The following is a 17722-nucleotide window of genomic DNA, read 5'->3' on the forward strand; positions in this document are numbered from 1 at the left end:
TGACATGAAATAATTCAAAAAAATTACGAGGGTAAAAATTATAACTACGAAAAAAAATACATAAAACACTATGAAGGACATCTGATAAAAAATAATTATGAGGGACTACTCGATAAGTCGTCGAAATTCGGAAGTAAAACCTCTTTGCATCCTTTGCAATGGCAGATATGTAAATCTGCTAAAAAAAACGAAATCCTGCCTTCCATTTTTTTCCCCATCCGTTCCTGTAGGGTTTTAGAGGGCCGCCACGAGAGACGATCAGGGGAAATTTCCCCGTGAGCTCCTCAGGGATCGTCCCGCTCTCTGAGGGAGGAGCCGGTCTCGTACAGCGAGAGCCGCAGGACAAGGCCCTCCCTCATCCAAGACGACGCCTTGCAGCCGCTGCGGCGGAAACCTGGCGAGAATGGCGATGGGGTTTTCCATCCACGGGGGCGCTATCAGGCATCCCTTTATCTGCTCCACCTCTCTCTGTCTCTCCTCTTCCCATCGCCGAGCGATCTCCGGCTTCGCTCGGGGACCGCACGTCCACCCTCCGTTGTGCAGGACTGGGTATCGCACTTCTCTTTTCTTCTTTACTTCAGTGTGCATCTGATGTTAATAGGCTCGGATGCTTGTTTCTATTCCAAAGATTACGCTCCTTGCTTCGTTGGGGTTCTCTCGAATTGAACAATTCTTAATAAGCAGTTTCTTTCTTCTCTAAGTTCAGGGCGTATGATTCGGCAACTAGGGTTCCAAGTTAACCAAGGGAAGTTGGTCTGTTTTCTTACGCCTGAAGTTAGACTGAATTGTTACCCTTGGCTTGTACAAATTTTGATCGTCATATGATCCTCTTTCTTTTTTAGTCATTGGATAGTTTGTTTATGCAAATTTTTAGTTTTCTGTTTTGTCTCTTCTTTCTGTTTCTCATTTTTGGTTTCAGTAGGAATCTTTTAAGATGGAAGTATATTTTGGAACCATATTGTAGTACGATTGATCATGGGAAGTACCAAGCAAAAGGTGGAGTCTTGACTTGGGTAATAGGATGATCTGCTGCTGCATTCTTACAGTGGATGATGCCAGCTCAAGTGGTGATAAAAGGAAACCTATGTCTATTTCTCCATTCTTTGTTAATGTAAGAAGCAAGGTTTATAGTTTCAAATAATATCGCCCGGTACGGGCAGTACGTATCGGTCCGATAGGATATCAGTATGCCGACTGGCTGCTTTCGGGTGGTATCGTCTATCGGCGTCGCTCTCCCTCCTTGTTTGTCGGTGACTTCTCTCGACGCGGGGAGAAGAATCCACGATCGCAGGTAGAAAAGAGGAGATGTCGCCTCGACGAAAATGATTTTTTCTTTTACTTATATATATATATATATATATATATATATATATATATAGGCGACGTTGCCCTGCGTGGGGAGAAGTGACGTCACCCCGTGTGTGGATAAGAGAGGCGATGTCGTAGAAAAAATTTTATTTTCTGCCCATGTTGTCACGGACTTAGCTGGATTTACCTAAGTCGTGCGGCACCCTTGCGTGTCCGTCCGCAAAGGTCAGCCTCCCCGAAGTCTCCCATTGTCCCCTTAGGACCAACAAAAGAGAGAACGGGCTAGAGAGAACGCCTCAATCGGGATCCACAAGCAAACATCTCCGAAAAAACACTTCATAGACAATGCAAATTACAAACAGATTTTATAAGCTCTGAACAATGGCACAATAAAGGGTAAAATGGTCCATTACAGACCGAGAATCTCTCGCACGTGTCCACATGACACAACCTTTATTTACAAGCCTAAAGAGGCCACCAACCCAACTAAAATGAGACTATTAAGCCTTCGGCTGCCCCTCTACATGCTGTACAAGGCATAAACATGCCAAAAGACACGGACATACATAAGCATTACATCAAATATCTTGTTTCGAAGTTTGTCCGTGACATTCTTCCTCACTTATTCCTTCGACGTCCTCGTTGAAGCCTTTGTCGACACTGCAACTCCTCGCCTTTGCTGAGTCTTCAATCTTCTGCTCCAGCTACAATGCGCCTCTTGGCTCCTAGCTGCTCTCCGCTGCTGCTTTTGAGTAGTCGAACCTTTGATCCGCCATGCTGCTTCAACTCACCAATGACTTTGACTCTGGTGTGGGGTTGGCTGAGTTGTGTTGATCCTTGTTGATTCCTGCGGATCCCCCAGATGAAGGAAAAGACTATCCTTACTGCGCCAGTCTCTCAAATGCCTCATGCTGCTTGAACTGGGTGGATGCTTGTTGGAGCTTTTAACGAGCATCGCCTCGCAAACTTCTGAAGTTTTGGGTCCTTCCTCCACAAAATTTGTTCATTGACTTTTCTTTCACTTAGTTGTCACATCCAAGTAGGTTCGCATCACTTCCGCTTTCGATTGGTATTTTGTTGGGAAATGAAGCGGACAATCTACTCTCAGTAGCATTGATCACCGTTGGTGAGAATTTGACAACTATTGTCTTTCATTATCTTCGAAGGGTCTTTGAACTTGTGCAGAGCTCCTCTGCTGGATAGATAAGAGAATTGGGGTACTCGGTTTCGCCCATTCTTTTAAGAGTTGAAAAGGCAAAGGTTACTTGACTTCGCCCGCCTCCTCGAGGTTGTACTCCATGCATCGAGCTGGTTACTGGCCTTCGCCTGCTCTTTGCTCAAACTTCTGAAGCACTTGAAGTGTTTGCACTCCTTGCGTTGAGTTAGTTACTGTGATTCACCTTCTCAATGCCATCGAACTTCTGGAATGCAGGAAGTTTTCACCCCAACTTGGAGTAATTCTCTCATAGGTTTGGTCGCCTCTGGGATTGTATCGTCTTCTCCATCAACCCTACCGCCTACTCCACTGAGTAGCAAAGGTATAGCATCGCGTACTGCCTGCTTCGTTCCTTGGTTATGCACTCTTGCATGACCCGAAGTCCTTCACTTTCGGCTATCATGATGAGAAGCTCATTGACACCGGTCTTACGAAGTTCCTCGGCCTCTGCCCTTCAGTCTTGTCTCGGTACTTGGAGATTGCCTCTGCATGCTCCACCTCGTCGGCCCCTTTCACGACCAAGCGCTCTCTCTCCATGAGAGCAAAGGATCAATGACTTTCACGGAAGTCCCGCCTCTGCGGTACCATGGCGTTGCCATGCCCATGGCCCTACTATCCGTCGCCTCGCATCTGCATCCATTTTTTTCACGATCAGTAGATATGTCTCCGTGACACTCCTTTGAGTCCACCTACATTCTAACTGATTCTTGATTTTGGGTAGCTAAGTCCCTCTGGACTCGTCGTCGCTTCCTCGCCCCTTTCGACCCCCTGCTTCAACACCTCTGTGTTCTCCAAGCAGTCTGTTTGGTCGATGGAAAGACAGACTGCAACTCCCATGCATGACCTCTACCATCACGTTGTAGGGTTTGCATCGATTCTGTTCTCCTTAGCTTCCTTGGTAGCAACGTTCGTTTACTCGACCTTGTCTTCTGACTTGCCGGGCTCCCTTAAGCGAATATGAGCTCTGGAGCAGTCCAACTCTCCAGCTGCTTCGATCATACCTCTGCATGATCAAGTCCCTCTCATGAGACTCACTAGTACTTGCATTCGAACTTTTCCCTTAGTGGAACACAGCCCCCATATGCTGATGACGAAGGTTTTCATCCGATGCAAATTTCGATTCACGCCCGGAAGACCCGCCTCTGCGGTACCATGGCCTTCACTCCTTGAATCCATAGCCCTTCTTGTCGTCGTGTTGTTCACCGAAGTGGAGCTTCCAGTAGCTCCCGATCATACCTCCATATGATCTAGTCCCTCGCGTGACTATGTCGTGTGTATCGCATTGCCACGAACTGTTCCACCACGATCCGCTGCACCATGTCACCTCTTGGTGACATCTCCATTGCATTCTGATCCTTGTGGAATAAACTTGAATTGTGAACCCTCCATGTGTGACCTCTGCCAATACATCGCAGGGTCTCCTCCACCTTCGATTTTGTTCGCTCCTTTGGCAATCGACCTTCATCCACCCACTCTTGGGTCACACCTAGATGAAGCACCGCTCTAGGACAGTCCGTCGTCTAGTAGCTCCCGAAGTCCACCGACTTCACTGTAATTTGTGCACACCATTGTTTGGATCCTGGGCCTCTGCCCTTACCAGCATAATCTCCGCTGCGCACCGCTTCCTTCATAGCAACTCGAATGACAACACTATGGCATATTCTTCAAGAGTACCCGCCTCTGCGTCCTCTTGCCCCGTGCTAAGGCCTTCTGTACCCAACTTTGCCTCCGCAAATTGAGTCGCCTTAGTTCCTCCATCAAATGCTTCTCCGAGATAAGGTGCATGTGCCCCGAAGCTCCCTTCGTCTTTGGCACCATGCAAGATGAGTCCGCTCCGTCAGAATGAATGACCCATGGAACAACATGATCCTACTCTTGCCCCTGCAAGAGTTCATGTCCTTGACCTCTGTCTAAGGAAAGCACTGTGCCTCTGCTCCACATTCCAACTTCTATGCTGGCTCCCTTCATGCGGCTTGAGTACTTCGCCAAGTTATACCCAAGTTGCTCCGCTCCTCGTTTTTGCATTGAGTCGATGGTGGCCCTCGCGCCCACCATTCCACGGGTCAGCCCTCTTTTGAGTCCGATCTCCACATCGACTCCAAGTGTGCCTTCATTTAAGTTGCTTTGGGTCGCTCCCCCACTTGATCTCGCAATGCATCCACCAATGCATTCTCTCAAGCGAGATCATGCGACGACTCCTCGCCGCTTGCTCAGTCTATCGAGCTTCGTGGAGTTGTTGTTTGTTGAGGTACTCCTCAACATGTGAGGTCCGTCTCACATGATTCTCCCTCTAGAGAGCCGGGACTTATCCCTCCTGGATAACTATCCCGTTGGAGCAACATCTCTATTCGTTTGGGAGACCACTATCCCCTTGGACTACTCCGATCTGCTGAACAAACTGTGCATTGTTCTGCCTCCTGCAAACGCACTTGCTAGATTGCGACTCCCCGTCAATACAGTCCCCGCTGCACCCCTCAAGGCCTAGCAACATGCTGAACTCGTTGCACACTTCAGCCTCCTACGAACGTATCCTTCACATGCCGAAGAGAAAGTTTCAATGCTCCATGGCGCCGAGTTTCGGTCGCCTTGGGATGGCCACGAACATTCCATCGTCCGCATACAAGCCCATGCATGAGTACTAAATTCTTCGAGTTAGCAATTCCCCTCACCTCTGTGAGCTTTGCATAACTCTTTTGGTCGTTGAGCAACTCATTCCACCTTGCATGGTCTCATCCTTTACCAAGCGCCTCGCTTGGCTTGAGCACCATCAAGTATGGTTGTCAACGTTGAGCCGTAGCTCAAACTCAGCCATCCCAACCTTTGTGCGCTCCACATTCTTCCAAGCTTGCCTGTTCTCGTGGTGCCTCTTGCGCGAAGGGTTGGCCAATCCTCTGAATGCCAATCTCAGATGCCCGCTCCTCTGAGCGACTCCTTTTCCCTACATCTCCATGCCCGTTTTCCCCCAAACGGTCGCGCGTGTGCTGACTGCCCTCAACGCAGCCCCGCTAGGTCCCCTACGTTTGCATGCTAAGTGTTTCTATGAGTGCTTGTCCCGCTCTGATACCATCTGTCACGGACTTAGCTGGATTTACCTAAGTCGTGCGGCACCATTGCGTGTTCGTCCGCAAAGGTCAGCCTCCCCGAAGTCTCCCATTGTCCCCTTAGGACCAACAAAAAAGAGAACGGGCTAGAGAGAACGCCTCAATCGGGATCCATAAGCAAACATCTCCGAAAAAACACTTCATAGACAATGCAAATTACAAACAGACTTTACAAGCTCTGAACAGTGGCACAATAAAGGGTAAAATGGTCCATTACAGGCCGAGAATCTCTCGCACGTGTCCACATTACACAACCTTTTTTTACAAGCCTAAAGAGGCCACCAACCCAACTAAAATGAGACTGTTAAGCCTTCGGCTGCCCCTCTACATGCTGTATAAGGCATGAACATTCCAAAAGACACGGACATACATAAGCATTACATCAAACATCTTGTTTCGAAGTTTGTCCGTGACAATGTGGCGCCAAAATGGGGCCTCACGTGCCAAAATGGGTGACGAGGCCATCGATTTTTTTTTACTTTTATATATATTAAGCGGCATATTGAATTGTACCGCTCGGTATACAATATTGTATCGTACCGAGAGAGTCTCAAAACTGCGATACGGTACGAACTTTCAAACCTTAGTAAGAAGCACATAACTTAACATTGACTAGGAGGTTCTACAAAGACTCTTTAAAGGGCTGACATGAAGCCTGAAGTACGAGGAAGAAAGAAGAAGAAAATAAGATAAATGAAAAAAATTTGATGTAGAAGACTAGGAGAATTTGAAGGATGGAAGGAGGAAAATGTTGGGAAATCTAGGGGCGACATCACATGCGCAGCGGAAGAACAGAAAATAAAAAACCCAAATTTCCCAAAAAGGTATTCGTCGTCGTGAGAAGATTGGTGCGAAAAAACTCGTAAAATATAAATCCACATGTGAGATAGTGTTTTACCTAGGGAGATCGTATATCCCTGAATCCCTACAGATCTGTAGGAGAGGATGAAGGAGTTCAAGTGCCTTCCTCTCTAGTGGTGATCCACACAACAGGGCTGCGACGACGCTCCTCAAAACTTCAGGCCTACTCTGAGGTAGAGAGGGGGGGGGGAGAATAAGAGAGGCAAGCAATATCTCTATTCCCAAATAGATGTTTGTCGTTGTGCGAAGATTGGTGTGCAAAAATCCGTGAAACTTAAAATTGCGAATAGAATAAATTGTGTTACTTAGGGAGATCGTATATTCCTGTTTCCCTACAGATATCTAGGAGAGGGTGAAGGAGGTCAAGCGCCCTCCTCTCTGACGGTGATCCACACAGCAGGGTTACGACGACGCTTCTCAAACCTCCAAGCCTACTTTGAGGTGGAGAGGGGGAGGAGGATAGGAGAGGTAAGCAAAAGCTCTAGCCTATGAACCATTGAATCCCTCCTATTTATAGAGGTCTCCTGTCAAACCTTAATGGATCCTCCCCTATTGGGTATTGGATCTGCATCCAATTACTCAAGCCTCTTAGATTAGTGGATCTCTATCCAATAATCTCTTGTGAGCTCTTATTAGATCTTATCCAAAGGATTCAATAATTCAGGAGCTTATTGGATATCCAATAAGACAGGGGCTTCGGCGGATATCTCATATTCGTACCTCTACTCATCGCAGTGCCTACCATATGTGTGTGACCCTCTAGTCCCAATATCGAGCTGGTCGTGAGTCATACATGTCAGAACTCTTTCTGACTTAATGAAATATTATCTCCATAATAATTCACTCGATTCATCGACTACGGACGTACTAGGCCACTACGCTGCAGTCCCCAAACGACACAGGGGAATTCAATCCATTGGACCTGTCTGTCCTCAATTATTGTGTACCTATAGTCCCTCATCTATCTAATATCCCGAAGACCGTATATTGGGCATGGTACTGTTAGACCCATACGGTTTCTACTCGAGTCTCACTCTAATCGGATTCCCTCGGAGAACTCTTTCTCTCTCAATCCGAATGACCCTAGCTAGGGATTTGTTTGAGCAAGAACACATGAGATATTCCTTTCATGACACTGAGAGTGGATGATCCTCTATCGACACTCAATAGCCCTCGTAAGATTGACTACCACTCCCGATGACCGGTTATACTAAATCTGGGACATCCAAACCTATAAGTCCGGTATCAAAAAATGTGGCACTCATACACGACATCCTTGGTGTCTCAAGTCTAAGGACCAGATACACCATTGGGACTATGGAATCGCTGTCTGACAATAAGGTATCATCAACCATCCAGCATTCCGTAAGCGAATCAATCAGTGAACTCATTCTCCAATGAGCACCTGTACTATATCTCTAGTGTCCCCATATGAGCAGCTATGAGACCAGCTGCATCTATCATATGGACGTGTATATAGCACATCAGTCTAACCTATGATCGAGATTATTTAGGATCCGTGTTTAAAGGTGAATTGGTCTCATTATCGTGATCTCATCACGATCCGATTTCTATTGCACAGATCCAAGGATATCACAATATATATATGTATATATGCAATAGTCAATATAAAGTGATAAATGTCAAAATATAGTAAGCAAAAAGATTCCGTGTTAAGTCACACGTGCCATCACTTATGTGATTGGTTTGCTGGGCACCTATGATTAGCAATCTCCCAGTTGACCTAAAGCCAATCACCTATGTGTCTGATCTCCATCAGACCTTTGTGACGCTCAAAGACAATTTGAGACCACGGCTTTGTCAGTGGATCTTCAATGTTATCTTCGGATGGAACTCTTTCCACTACTACATCTACTCGAGTCACGATCTCTCTAATAAGTTGGAACATCCTCAGAACACATTTGATGAGACCCGGGTTCCCGTATTTAAGCAATTGTCCCGTAGTTGTCGCAATAAAAGGAATCGACTCCTCGTTATCCGGTATGACTCCCAGATTTGTGATGAACTTCTTCATCCAGACTCCCTCCTTTACTGCCTCTGCTGCAGCAATGTACTTCGCCTCTGTAGTCGAGTTAGCAGTAGTTTCTTGCTTGAAACTTTTCTAGCACATTGCTCCTTCATTCAAGGTATACACATACCCCGAATTCGACTTGCTATCATCGACATCAAACTGAAAACTTGACTCCATGTAGCCTTCAACCCTGAGGCTACTACCTCCATATACTAGTAAAAGATCCATAGTCCTTCTCAAGTACTTAAGGATACACTTTACTACTTTCAAGTAATCCAAGCTTGGATTCGTCTGATAGCTACTCGTGACACTTAGAGCATACGCTATATCAAGCCTGAAACATAGGATGACATACATGATAGACCATATTGTTGAGGCATAGGGTATCCTATCCATGTTCGCCTTTTCTTTTGGAGTCTTTGGGGACATACTCATAGAAAACGATATCCCATGTCTCATCGGTATGAGAACTCTCTTGGAATTTTTCATATCAAACATTTTGACAATGGTTTCTATGTACTTGGACTGGGACACGCCAAGCATCCTTTTGGATCTATCTTTATAGATCCGAATTCCTAAGATATATGGTGCTTCCCCCAAGTCCTTCATGGAGAAGTGTCTAGATAACTAAGTATTTACTGTGGATAGCATTCCTATATCATTCCCAATGATCAGGATGTCATCCATATATAATACCAAAAATGTGATAGTACTCCCACTTACCTTCCTGTACACACAAGGCTCATCTTCGTTCTTAACGAAGTCATAAGATCTGATTGCCTCTTCAAATCTTATGTTCCAACTTCGGGAAGCTTGCTTTAGTCCATAAATGGATTTAAGCAACTTGCACACCTTATTTAGGTAGTCTTTGGACAACAATCCCTCGGGTTGTATCATATACACCTCCTCCTCGAGGTTCCCATTGAGGAATGCAATTTTCATATCCATCTGTCAAATCTCATAATCATAGTATGCTACAATAACTAATAGAGTTCGGATGGATTTTAACATTGCTACGGGTTAGAAGGTTTCGTCATAGTCAACACTTTGTCTTTGATGATACCCCTTAGCCACTAGCCTTGCTTTATAGGTCTCTACTTCTCCATCTACTCCGATCTTTTTCTTAAAGATCCACTTGCAACCAATGGGTTCAATACCCCCGGGCACATCAACTAGGTTCTAAACCTTGTTGGAGTACATGGAATCCATCTCAGAATTCATGGCTTCTTGTCATTTCCCGGAGTCTATACTCATAATAGCCTCCTCGTAGGTTTGAGGATCAATATCCTCAACATCCTCTCCTCTAATATATCCCACATATTTATCAAGAGGATGAGATACTCTGTCGGACCTACGTAAAGTTGGAACTTTTGTGTTAGGTACCTGAACAGACTCGGGCTGTAGAGTAGTGTTTGAGCTAGGTTCTCCAACCTCGCTCAACTTTATCATGCTCCCACTGTCTCTGCCAAGAATGTGTTCCTTCTCAAGGAACATCGCTCTCTTGGCTACAAAGACCTTTTGGTCCTCGAGATTATAGAAATAATACCCATAAGTTTCCTTGGGGTATCCCACGAACTTGCATCGCTCCGTCCTTGATTCCAACTTATCGGGGTTGTGTCTTTTAACGTGGTGTCACGGACTTAGTTGGTTTTGCCTAAGTCGTGCGGTACCCTTGCGTGTCCGTCCACAAAGGTTAGCCTCTCCAAAACCTCCTATGGTCCCTTAGGATCTACAAAAGAAAAAACGGGTTAGAGAAAGCGTCTCACTCGGGGTCCACAAGCAAACATTTCCGAAAACACTTTATAGACAATGCAAATTATAAACAGGCTTTACAAGCTCTGAACGGTTGCACGACAAAAGGTCAAAATGGTCCACTAAGACCGAATAACTCTCGCAAGTGTCCACATGACACAATCTTTATTTACAAGCCTAACAAGGCCACCAAACCCAACTAAAATAGGGCTGTTAAGCCGTTGACCGTTCCTCTACATGTTGTGCAAAGCATGAACAAACAGAAAAACACGGACATACATAAGTATTACATCAAACATCCTGTTTAGAACTTTGTCCGTGACATTCTTCCTTATTCCTTCGACGTCCTCGTCGAAGTCTTTGCCGACACTGCAACTCCTCGCCTTTGTTGGGTCTTCAATCTTCTACTCCCGCCGCAATACGCCTCTTGACTCCCAACTGCTCTCCGTTGTTGTTTTTGAGCAGTCGAACCTTTGATCCGTCATGCTGCTTCAACTCGCCAATGACTTTGACTCTAGTGTGGGGTTGGCTGAGTTGTGTTGATTCCTGTTGGTTCCTGCGGTTCCTCCTGATGAAGGAAAAGACCATCCTTACTATGTGCTAGTCTATCAAATGCCTCGTGCTGTTTGAACTGGGTGGATGCTTGTTGGAGCTTTAACGAGCATCGCCTCGTAAACTTATGAAGTTTTGGGTCCTTCATCCATAAAATTTGCCCATCGACTCTTCTTTCACTTATTTGTCAGTTCCAAGTAGATTCGCATCACTTCTGCTTTCGATTGACATTCTGTTGGGAAATGAAGCGGATAATCTACTCTCAGTAGCACTGATCACCATTGGTGAAGATTTGACGACTATTGTCCTCTAATCTCTTCGAAGGATCTTTGAACCTGTGCAGAGTTTCTCTATTGGATAGATAAGAGAATTGGGGTACTCGATTTCACCCATTCTCTTAAGAGTTGAGAAGGCAATGGTTACTTGACTTCGCCCGCCTCCTCAAGGGTTGTACTCCATGCATTGAGTTGGTTACTGACCTTCACCTGCTCTTTGCTCACACTTCTGAAGCACTCGAAGTGTTTGCACTCTTTGCATTTAGTTAGCTACTGTGATTCACCTTCTCAATACCATCGAACTTCTGGAATGCAAGAAGATTTCATCCCAACTTAGAGTAAGTCTTTAATAGTCTTGGTCACCTCTGGGATTGTACCGCCTTCTTCATCAACTCGGCCGCCTACTCCACTGAGTAGCAAAGGTACAACACCGCGTATTGCTTGCTTTGTTCCTTGGTCGTGCACTCTTGCATGACCCGAAGTCCTTCACTTTCGACTATCTTGATGAGAAGCTCGTTGACACCGGTCTTACGAAGTTCCTTGGCCTTTGCCCTTCAGCCTTGTCTCGGTACTTGGAGTTTGCCTTGCATGCTCCACCTCCTCGGCCCCTTTCACGACCAAGCGTTCTCCCTCCATGAGAGCAAGGGATCAATGACTTTTATGGAAGTACCGCCTCTGCGGTACTATAGCGTTGCCATGCCCATGGCCCTACTATTTGTCACCTCGCATCTACATCCCTTCTCTTTACGATCAGTAGATATGTCTCTGTGGCACTCTTCCGAGTCCACCTCCATTCTAACTGATGCGTGATTTTGGGTAGCTAAGTCCCTCTGGACTCGTCGTCGCTTCCTCGTAGTGCCTAGCTATGTCTTTGTGACACTTTTCCATAGCCCTTCTTGTCGTCGTGTTGTTCAACGAAGTGGAGCTCCCAGTAGCTCCCGATTATACCTCCGTATGATATAGTCCCTCACGGGACTATGTCGTGTGTATCGTATTGCCACGAACTGTTCCACCACAATCCGCTACACCATGTCGCCTCCTGGTGACATCTCTATTGCATTCTGATCCTTGTGGGATGAACTCGAATTGTGATCCCTCCATGTGTGGCTTCTGCCAATACATCGCAGGGTCTCTTCCACCTTCGATTTTGTTCGCTCCTTTGGCAATCAACCTTCATCCACCCACTCTTGGGTCACACCTAGATGAAGCACTGCTCTAGGATAGTCCATCGCCTAGTAGCTCCTAAAGTCCATCGACTCCGTTGCAATTAGTGCACCATTGTCTGGATCCTAGGCCTCTGCCCCTACCAGCACAATCTCCGCTACGCACCGCTTCCTTCATGGCAACTTGAATGACAACACTATGGCATATTCTTTAAGAGTACCCGCCTTTATGTCCTCTTGCCCCATGCCAAAGCCTTCTGAACCCAACTTCGCCTCCGTAAGTTGAGTCGCCTTAGTTTCTCCATCAAATGCTTCTTCGAGATAAGGTGCATGTGCCCAGAAGCTCCCTTCGTCTTTGGCACCATGCAATAAGAGTCCACTCCATCAGAATGAACGACCCATGGAATAACATGATCCTGCTCTTGCCTCTGCAAGAGTTCATGTCCTTGTCATCTGTCCAAGGAAAGCTTTGCGCCTTCGCTCTATGTTTAATCTTCTATGCCCGTTTAATTTATGCGGCTTGGGTACTTCGCCAAGTTATACTCAAGTTGCTCCGCTCCTCGTTTTTGCATTGAGTTGATGGTGGCCCTCGCGCCCACCATTCCACGGGTCAGCCCTCCCTTGAGTCTGATCTCCATATCGACTCCAAGTGTGCCTTCATTTGTGTTGCTTTGGGTCGCTCCCCCACTTGATCTCACAATGCATCCACCAATGCATTCTCTCAAGCGAGATCATGCGATGACTCCTCGTCGCTCGCTCGGTCCATTGAGCTTCGTGGAGTTGTTGTTTGTTGAGGTACTCCTCAACTTATGAGGTCCGTCCCACATGATTCTCCCTCTGGAGAGCCGGGACTTATCCCTCCTGGATAACTATCCTATTGGAGCAACATCTCTCTTCGTTTCGGAGACCACCATCCCCTTGGACTACTCCGATCTGCTGAACAAACTGTGCATTGTTCTGCCTCCTGTAAACGCACTTGCTAGATTGCGACTCCACATCAATACAGCCCCTACTGCATCACTCAAGGCCTGGCAACATGCTGAACTCGCTGCACACTTCAGCATCCTACGGACGTATCCTTCTCTTGTCGAAGAGAAAGTTCCAATGCTCTATGGCATCGAGTTTCGGTCGCCTTGGGATGGCCGCGAACATTTCATCGTACGTATACAAGCCCTTACACGAGTACTGAATTCTTCGGGTTAGCAATTCCCCTCACCTCTGTGAGCTTTGCACAACTCTTTCGGTCGCTGAGCAACTCATTCCATCTTGTATGGTCTCATCCTTTACCAAGCGCCTCGCTTGCCTTGAGCACCATCAAGTGTAGTTGTCAACGTCGAGCCATAGCTCGAACTCAGCCATCCCAACCTTTGTGCGCTACGTATTCTTCCAAGCTTGCTTGTTCTTGTGGTGCCTCTTGCGCGAAGGGTTGGCCATTCCTCTGAATGCTAATTTCAGATGTCCGCGCCTCCGAGCGACTCCTTTTCCCTATATCTCCATGCCCGTTTTCCCCCAAACGGTCGTGCTTGTGCTGATTGCCCTTAACGTAGCCCCGCTAGGTCCCCCATATTTGAATACAAAGTGTTTTTATGAGTGCTTGTCCCGCTCTGATACCATCCGTTACGAACTTAGCTGATTTTGCTTAAGTCGTGCGGCACCCTTGCGTGTTCGTCCGCAAAGGTCAGCCTCCCCGAAACCTCCCATGGTCCCTTAGGACCTACAAAAGAGAAAACAGGTTAGAGAAAGCGCCTCACTCGGGATCCACAAGCAAATATTTCCGAAAACACTTCATAGACAATTCAAATTACAAATAGACTTTGCAAGCTCTGAACGGTTGCACAACAAAGGGTAAAAATGATCCACTACAGACCGAATAACTCTCGCAAGTGTCCACATGATACAACCTTTATTTACAAGCCTAAGAAGGCCATCAAACGTAACTAAAATGGGATTGTTAACCTTCGACCGTTCTTCTACATGCTGTGCAAAGCATGAACAAATAGAAAGACACGGACATACATAAGTATTACATCAAACATCCTGTTTAGAACTTTGTCAGTGACAGTGGGTAGGGCAGCCCCAAATCTTAACAACCTTAAGATCGCACATCTTCCCTTTCCATATCTCATATAGTGTAAACACTACCGATTTAGTTGGAACTCTGTTCAGAAGGTAAGCTACGGTCTCTAAGGCATATCCCCAGAATGAGATGGGTAGGTCAGCGAAACTCATCATCGACCGTGACATGTGTAACAGTGTACGATTTCTCCTTTCAATTACACAATTGAGCTGAGGTGTATAAGGAGGTGTCCATTGTGATAAAATCCCATAGTCCTTGAGAAACTAGGTAATCTATGTACTTAAGTATTCACCTCCTCGATCTGATCGAAGAGTTTTGATACTCTTTCTAGTCTGGTTCTTCACTTCATTCTTATATTCTCTGAATTTCTCAAAGGCCTCGGACTTGTATTTCATTAAGTACACATGTCCATACCTTGAGAAAACATCAGTAAAGGTAATTAAGTAGGAGTAACCACCAATGATATGAGTTGACATGGATCCACATACTTCACTATGTATGAGTTCCAGTAGCTCAGTGGCTCTCTCTCCAATTCTACTAAATGGAGAGTTGGTCAGTTTTTACGAAGGCAAGGCTCACAAGTTGCATATGACTCATAGTCGAATGGATCTAGATATCCATCCTTTAGCAAATTTTGAATTCTTTCCTCATGGATGTGACCTAGCCTACAATGCCACAAGTATGCACTGTTCACCTCATCTCGTTTTCTCTTAGACACACTTACATTCATGATATGTGGAGTAGTGTCTAGGATAAACAAATCATTATGCAATGTTCCTTTTGTGATAATCTCATTATTTAATAATATTGAACAACCATTGTTCTCAAAAACTAATTTATATCTACTAACTATCAAACATGAAATGAAGATAATGTTTTTGATAATAGAAGAAACAAAATAACATGCATCTAATGCAATAATAGCTCCACCAGACAGATGTAGGGCGACCTCGCCAACAGCTACTGCAGCAACTTTTGCTTCATTGCCCATCTTGAGGTCTATCTCGCCTCTCTCTAGTCTCCTAGGCCTTGCCAGAACCTGCAACGAATTGCATATATGATAAGCACTACCGGTATCCAATACCCATGTGTTATCATAAGAGTCTAACAAATGGAGACTGATCATGAATGTACCTGAAGCTTATCCAAGTTTCTATTTCGCCCTCTCTGCAAGGTACTCTTTGTAGTTCCTCTTCCAGTGTCCATCTTTGCCACAGTAGAAGTACTGACCTTTGTCCTTTGCTGGGTCTTTCTTAGTAACCTTTGCTTTACCTGGTCTGCCCTTGCCCTTACCCTTCTTAAGGGACTTTTCTGCTTTCATTTACTTTCTGGTCTCACCAGTGTAGAGAACTGGCTTTTCTTTCTTGATAGTGCTTTTTGCCTCCCTCAACATATTGAGGAGCTTCGGGAGAGTTACCTCAAGCTTGTTCATATTAAAATTCATTATAAACTATGAAAAGGAATCTGGTAGGGACTGAAGCATAATGTCCACACACAAGTTATCCTCTAGGACCATTCCTAGACCTGTGAGTTTCTCTATCCACTCAATCATTTTTAGGACATGGTTCTGAACCGGTGTCCCCCTAGTCATCCTAGCTCGGAAGAGGCTCTTGGATATCTCATATTGCTAAGTCCTTCCTTGTTCCTCAAACAGTTTGCGGACATGTAGGAGAATGGATCTGACATCTATCTTTTTATGTTGTCTTTGTAACTCAGGAGTCATAGAGCCCAACATATAACACTGAGCAAGAGTGGTGATAGGGGTAATAATGGCGACATGACGTGTCACGACGTCGGCCCCACCTAGGCGCCACTCTGTCCGAGAAGGAGGGCAATAATGCTGACTCGACATGCGCTGACGTCGTTGTCTGACCCCGCGCGCTTGACCAAGACAGAGGAGGACGACGACCGAAGCTCGCCCATACCCTGCGGCAGTTCGGTTCTCCACGCAACGTCTATAGCAACGTCAGACGCCATCAGAGGTACGATCCTGCCCCTCGCAGGCAGGCACATCAGGTAACACTAAACCACCCTATAAATACCCCCGAGTTCTAAACGAAGGGGGAGGACACTTCTTCACCAGAAAAACCCCCTTCCACATCATCTGACTTGATCGTCGGAGGGGTCGGGCCGAGCTTCCGACCCGGCCTGTGTGCAGGAACAAGGGCGAGGTCGCACCTTCCCGGCGCCACGAGGAGGCTTCGCTCCGCACGTAACGTCCCGCCCGGACCATTGCAACCGGCCACCCCGGCTGTCCCGAGGGACGCCGCGCGAGATCCCCCCGCATTCGGGTCCGAACCAAGCCGCGACGGCCCTGAGGCGACGGCATACAATTGCTTCCCGCAATATTTTGGCGCTAGAAGGAGGGCCCGAATGTCGAGCGATCAGCAAATACACTCTGGCGAACCCGCAGCCATGGGATCGCGTCCGGTCAACACCCCAGAAGAACATCCCCTGCGGGATGAACCCCGCGACGAGCGCCCCGCCACGACATCGGAGCGCTACTGGCGGCTGTTCAACGACCCGGGTTTGTCGCCACCCGACGTCCCCGTTGGCTCGCCACCTGTTTCGCCCGAAGCCTTCCACGATCTCGCTCACCAAGTCCGAGCGCTGGCGGGCGTGATGCAGACTATCATCCCGCTCGTCTCCCAGTCGACGCCCCCACATGCAACCCAGCCTTTGCAACAACGTGAGCCCCCCGCCCGGGCGCACGCGCCACTCCCCGAGCGCCCAATTTCGCCACGAAACCGAACGGCCCAGCCTAGAGACCGAGAGGCGGAAGGCACGTCGAGTCGCCCAGAGCCTGAGGTGCCACCCGCGGACTCGACGAACGCCCTGCGAGCCCAGTTGCGCCACTTCAATCAACGCCTCGACGAAGTACAGCAGGAGGTTCACAGATCAAAGGGGGAGCTCGGGGCGGACGGATACCAAGGGTCACCGTTCGCACCCGAAATACAAGATCAAGTGATTCCACCACACTTTCGGCTCCCATCCCTGGACGCTTATGATGGCGCCACTGACCCCGCGGATCACGTGGCCGCGTTTCGCGCCCAAATGGCGCTATATGGGACTTCTGATGCCTTGATGTGCAGGCCGTTCCCAACGACCTTGAGGGGATCGGCCCGCGCATGGTACAGCGGCCTGAAGACCAGGACCATCTCTTCCTTCGATCAGCTCGCCCGAGACTTCGAGCTCAATTTCCTCGCCTACGCCCGTCCGAAGCCATCCGTGGCGTTGCTCCTCGGACTCCACCAAAGGGAGGACGAGCCCCTCTCCCACTTCGTAAGCCGTTTCACGATGCAAATCCGAGGACTCTCAGACGCTCACCCTTCTCTATTGATGCAGGCGTTCATGATAGGCCTACGGCCCTCCAGGTTCTTCTGGT

At 47.2% G+C, this 17722-nt stretch overlaps 1 protein-coding gene across 3 annotated transcripts in view; it reads left to right on the forward strand.

The window, feature by feature from the left end:
* Window positions 1–207: 207 nt before the first annotated feature.
* The window catches only part of LOC135595181 (DNA polymerase I A, chloroplastic-like), a 49500-nt gene continuing 31985 nt past the window's right edge, over window positions 208–17722 (forward strand). The window contains exon 1 of one of the 3 annotated variants that reach the window (XM_065085754.1): window positions 208–549. In XM_065085754.1, the coding sequence (XP_064941826.1) occupies window positions 404–549 (146 nt within the window). In that variant the 5' untranslated portion in view covers window positions 208–403. The remainder of the gene's footprint in view (window positions 550–17722) is intronic. The other 2 variants (XM_065085753.1, XM_065085752.1) reach the window with 2 other exon arrangements.

Source organism: Musa acuminata, chromosome BXJ1-10 (assembly GCF_036884655.1).
Source record: "Musa acuminata AAA Group cultivar baxijiao chromosome BXJ1-10, Cavendish_Baxijiao_AAA, whole genome shotgun sequence".
Lineage (NCBI taxonomy): Eukaryota > Viridiplantae > Streptophyta > Magnoliopsida > Zingiberales > Musaceae > Musa > Musa acuminata.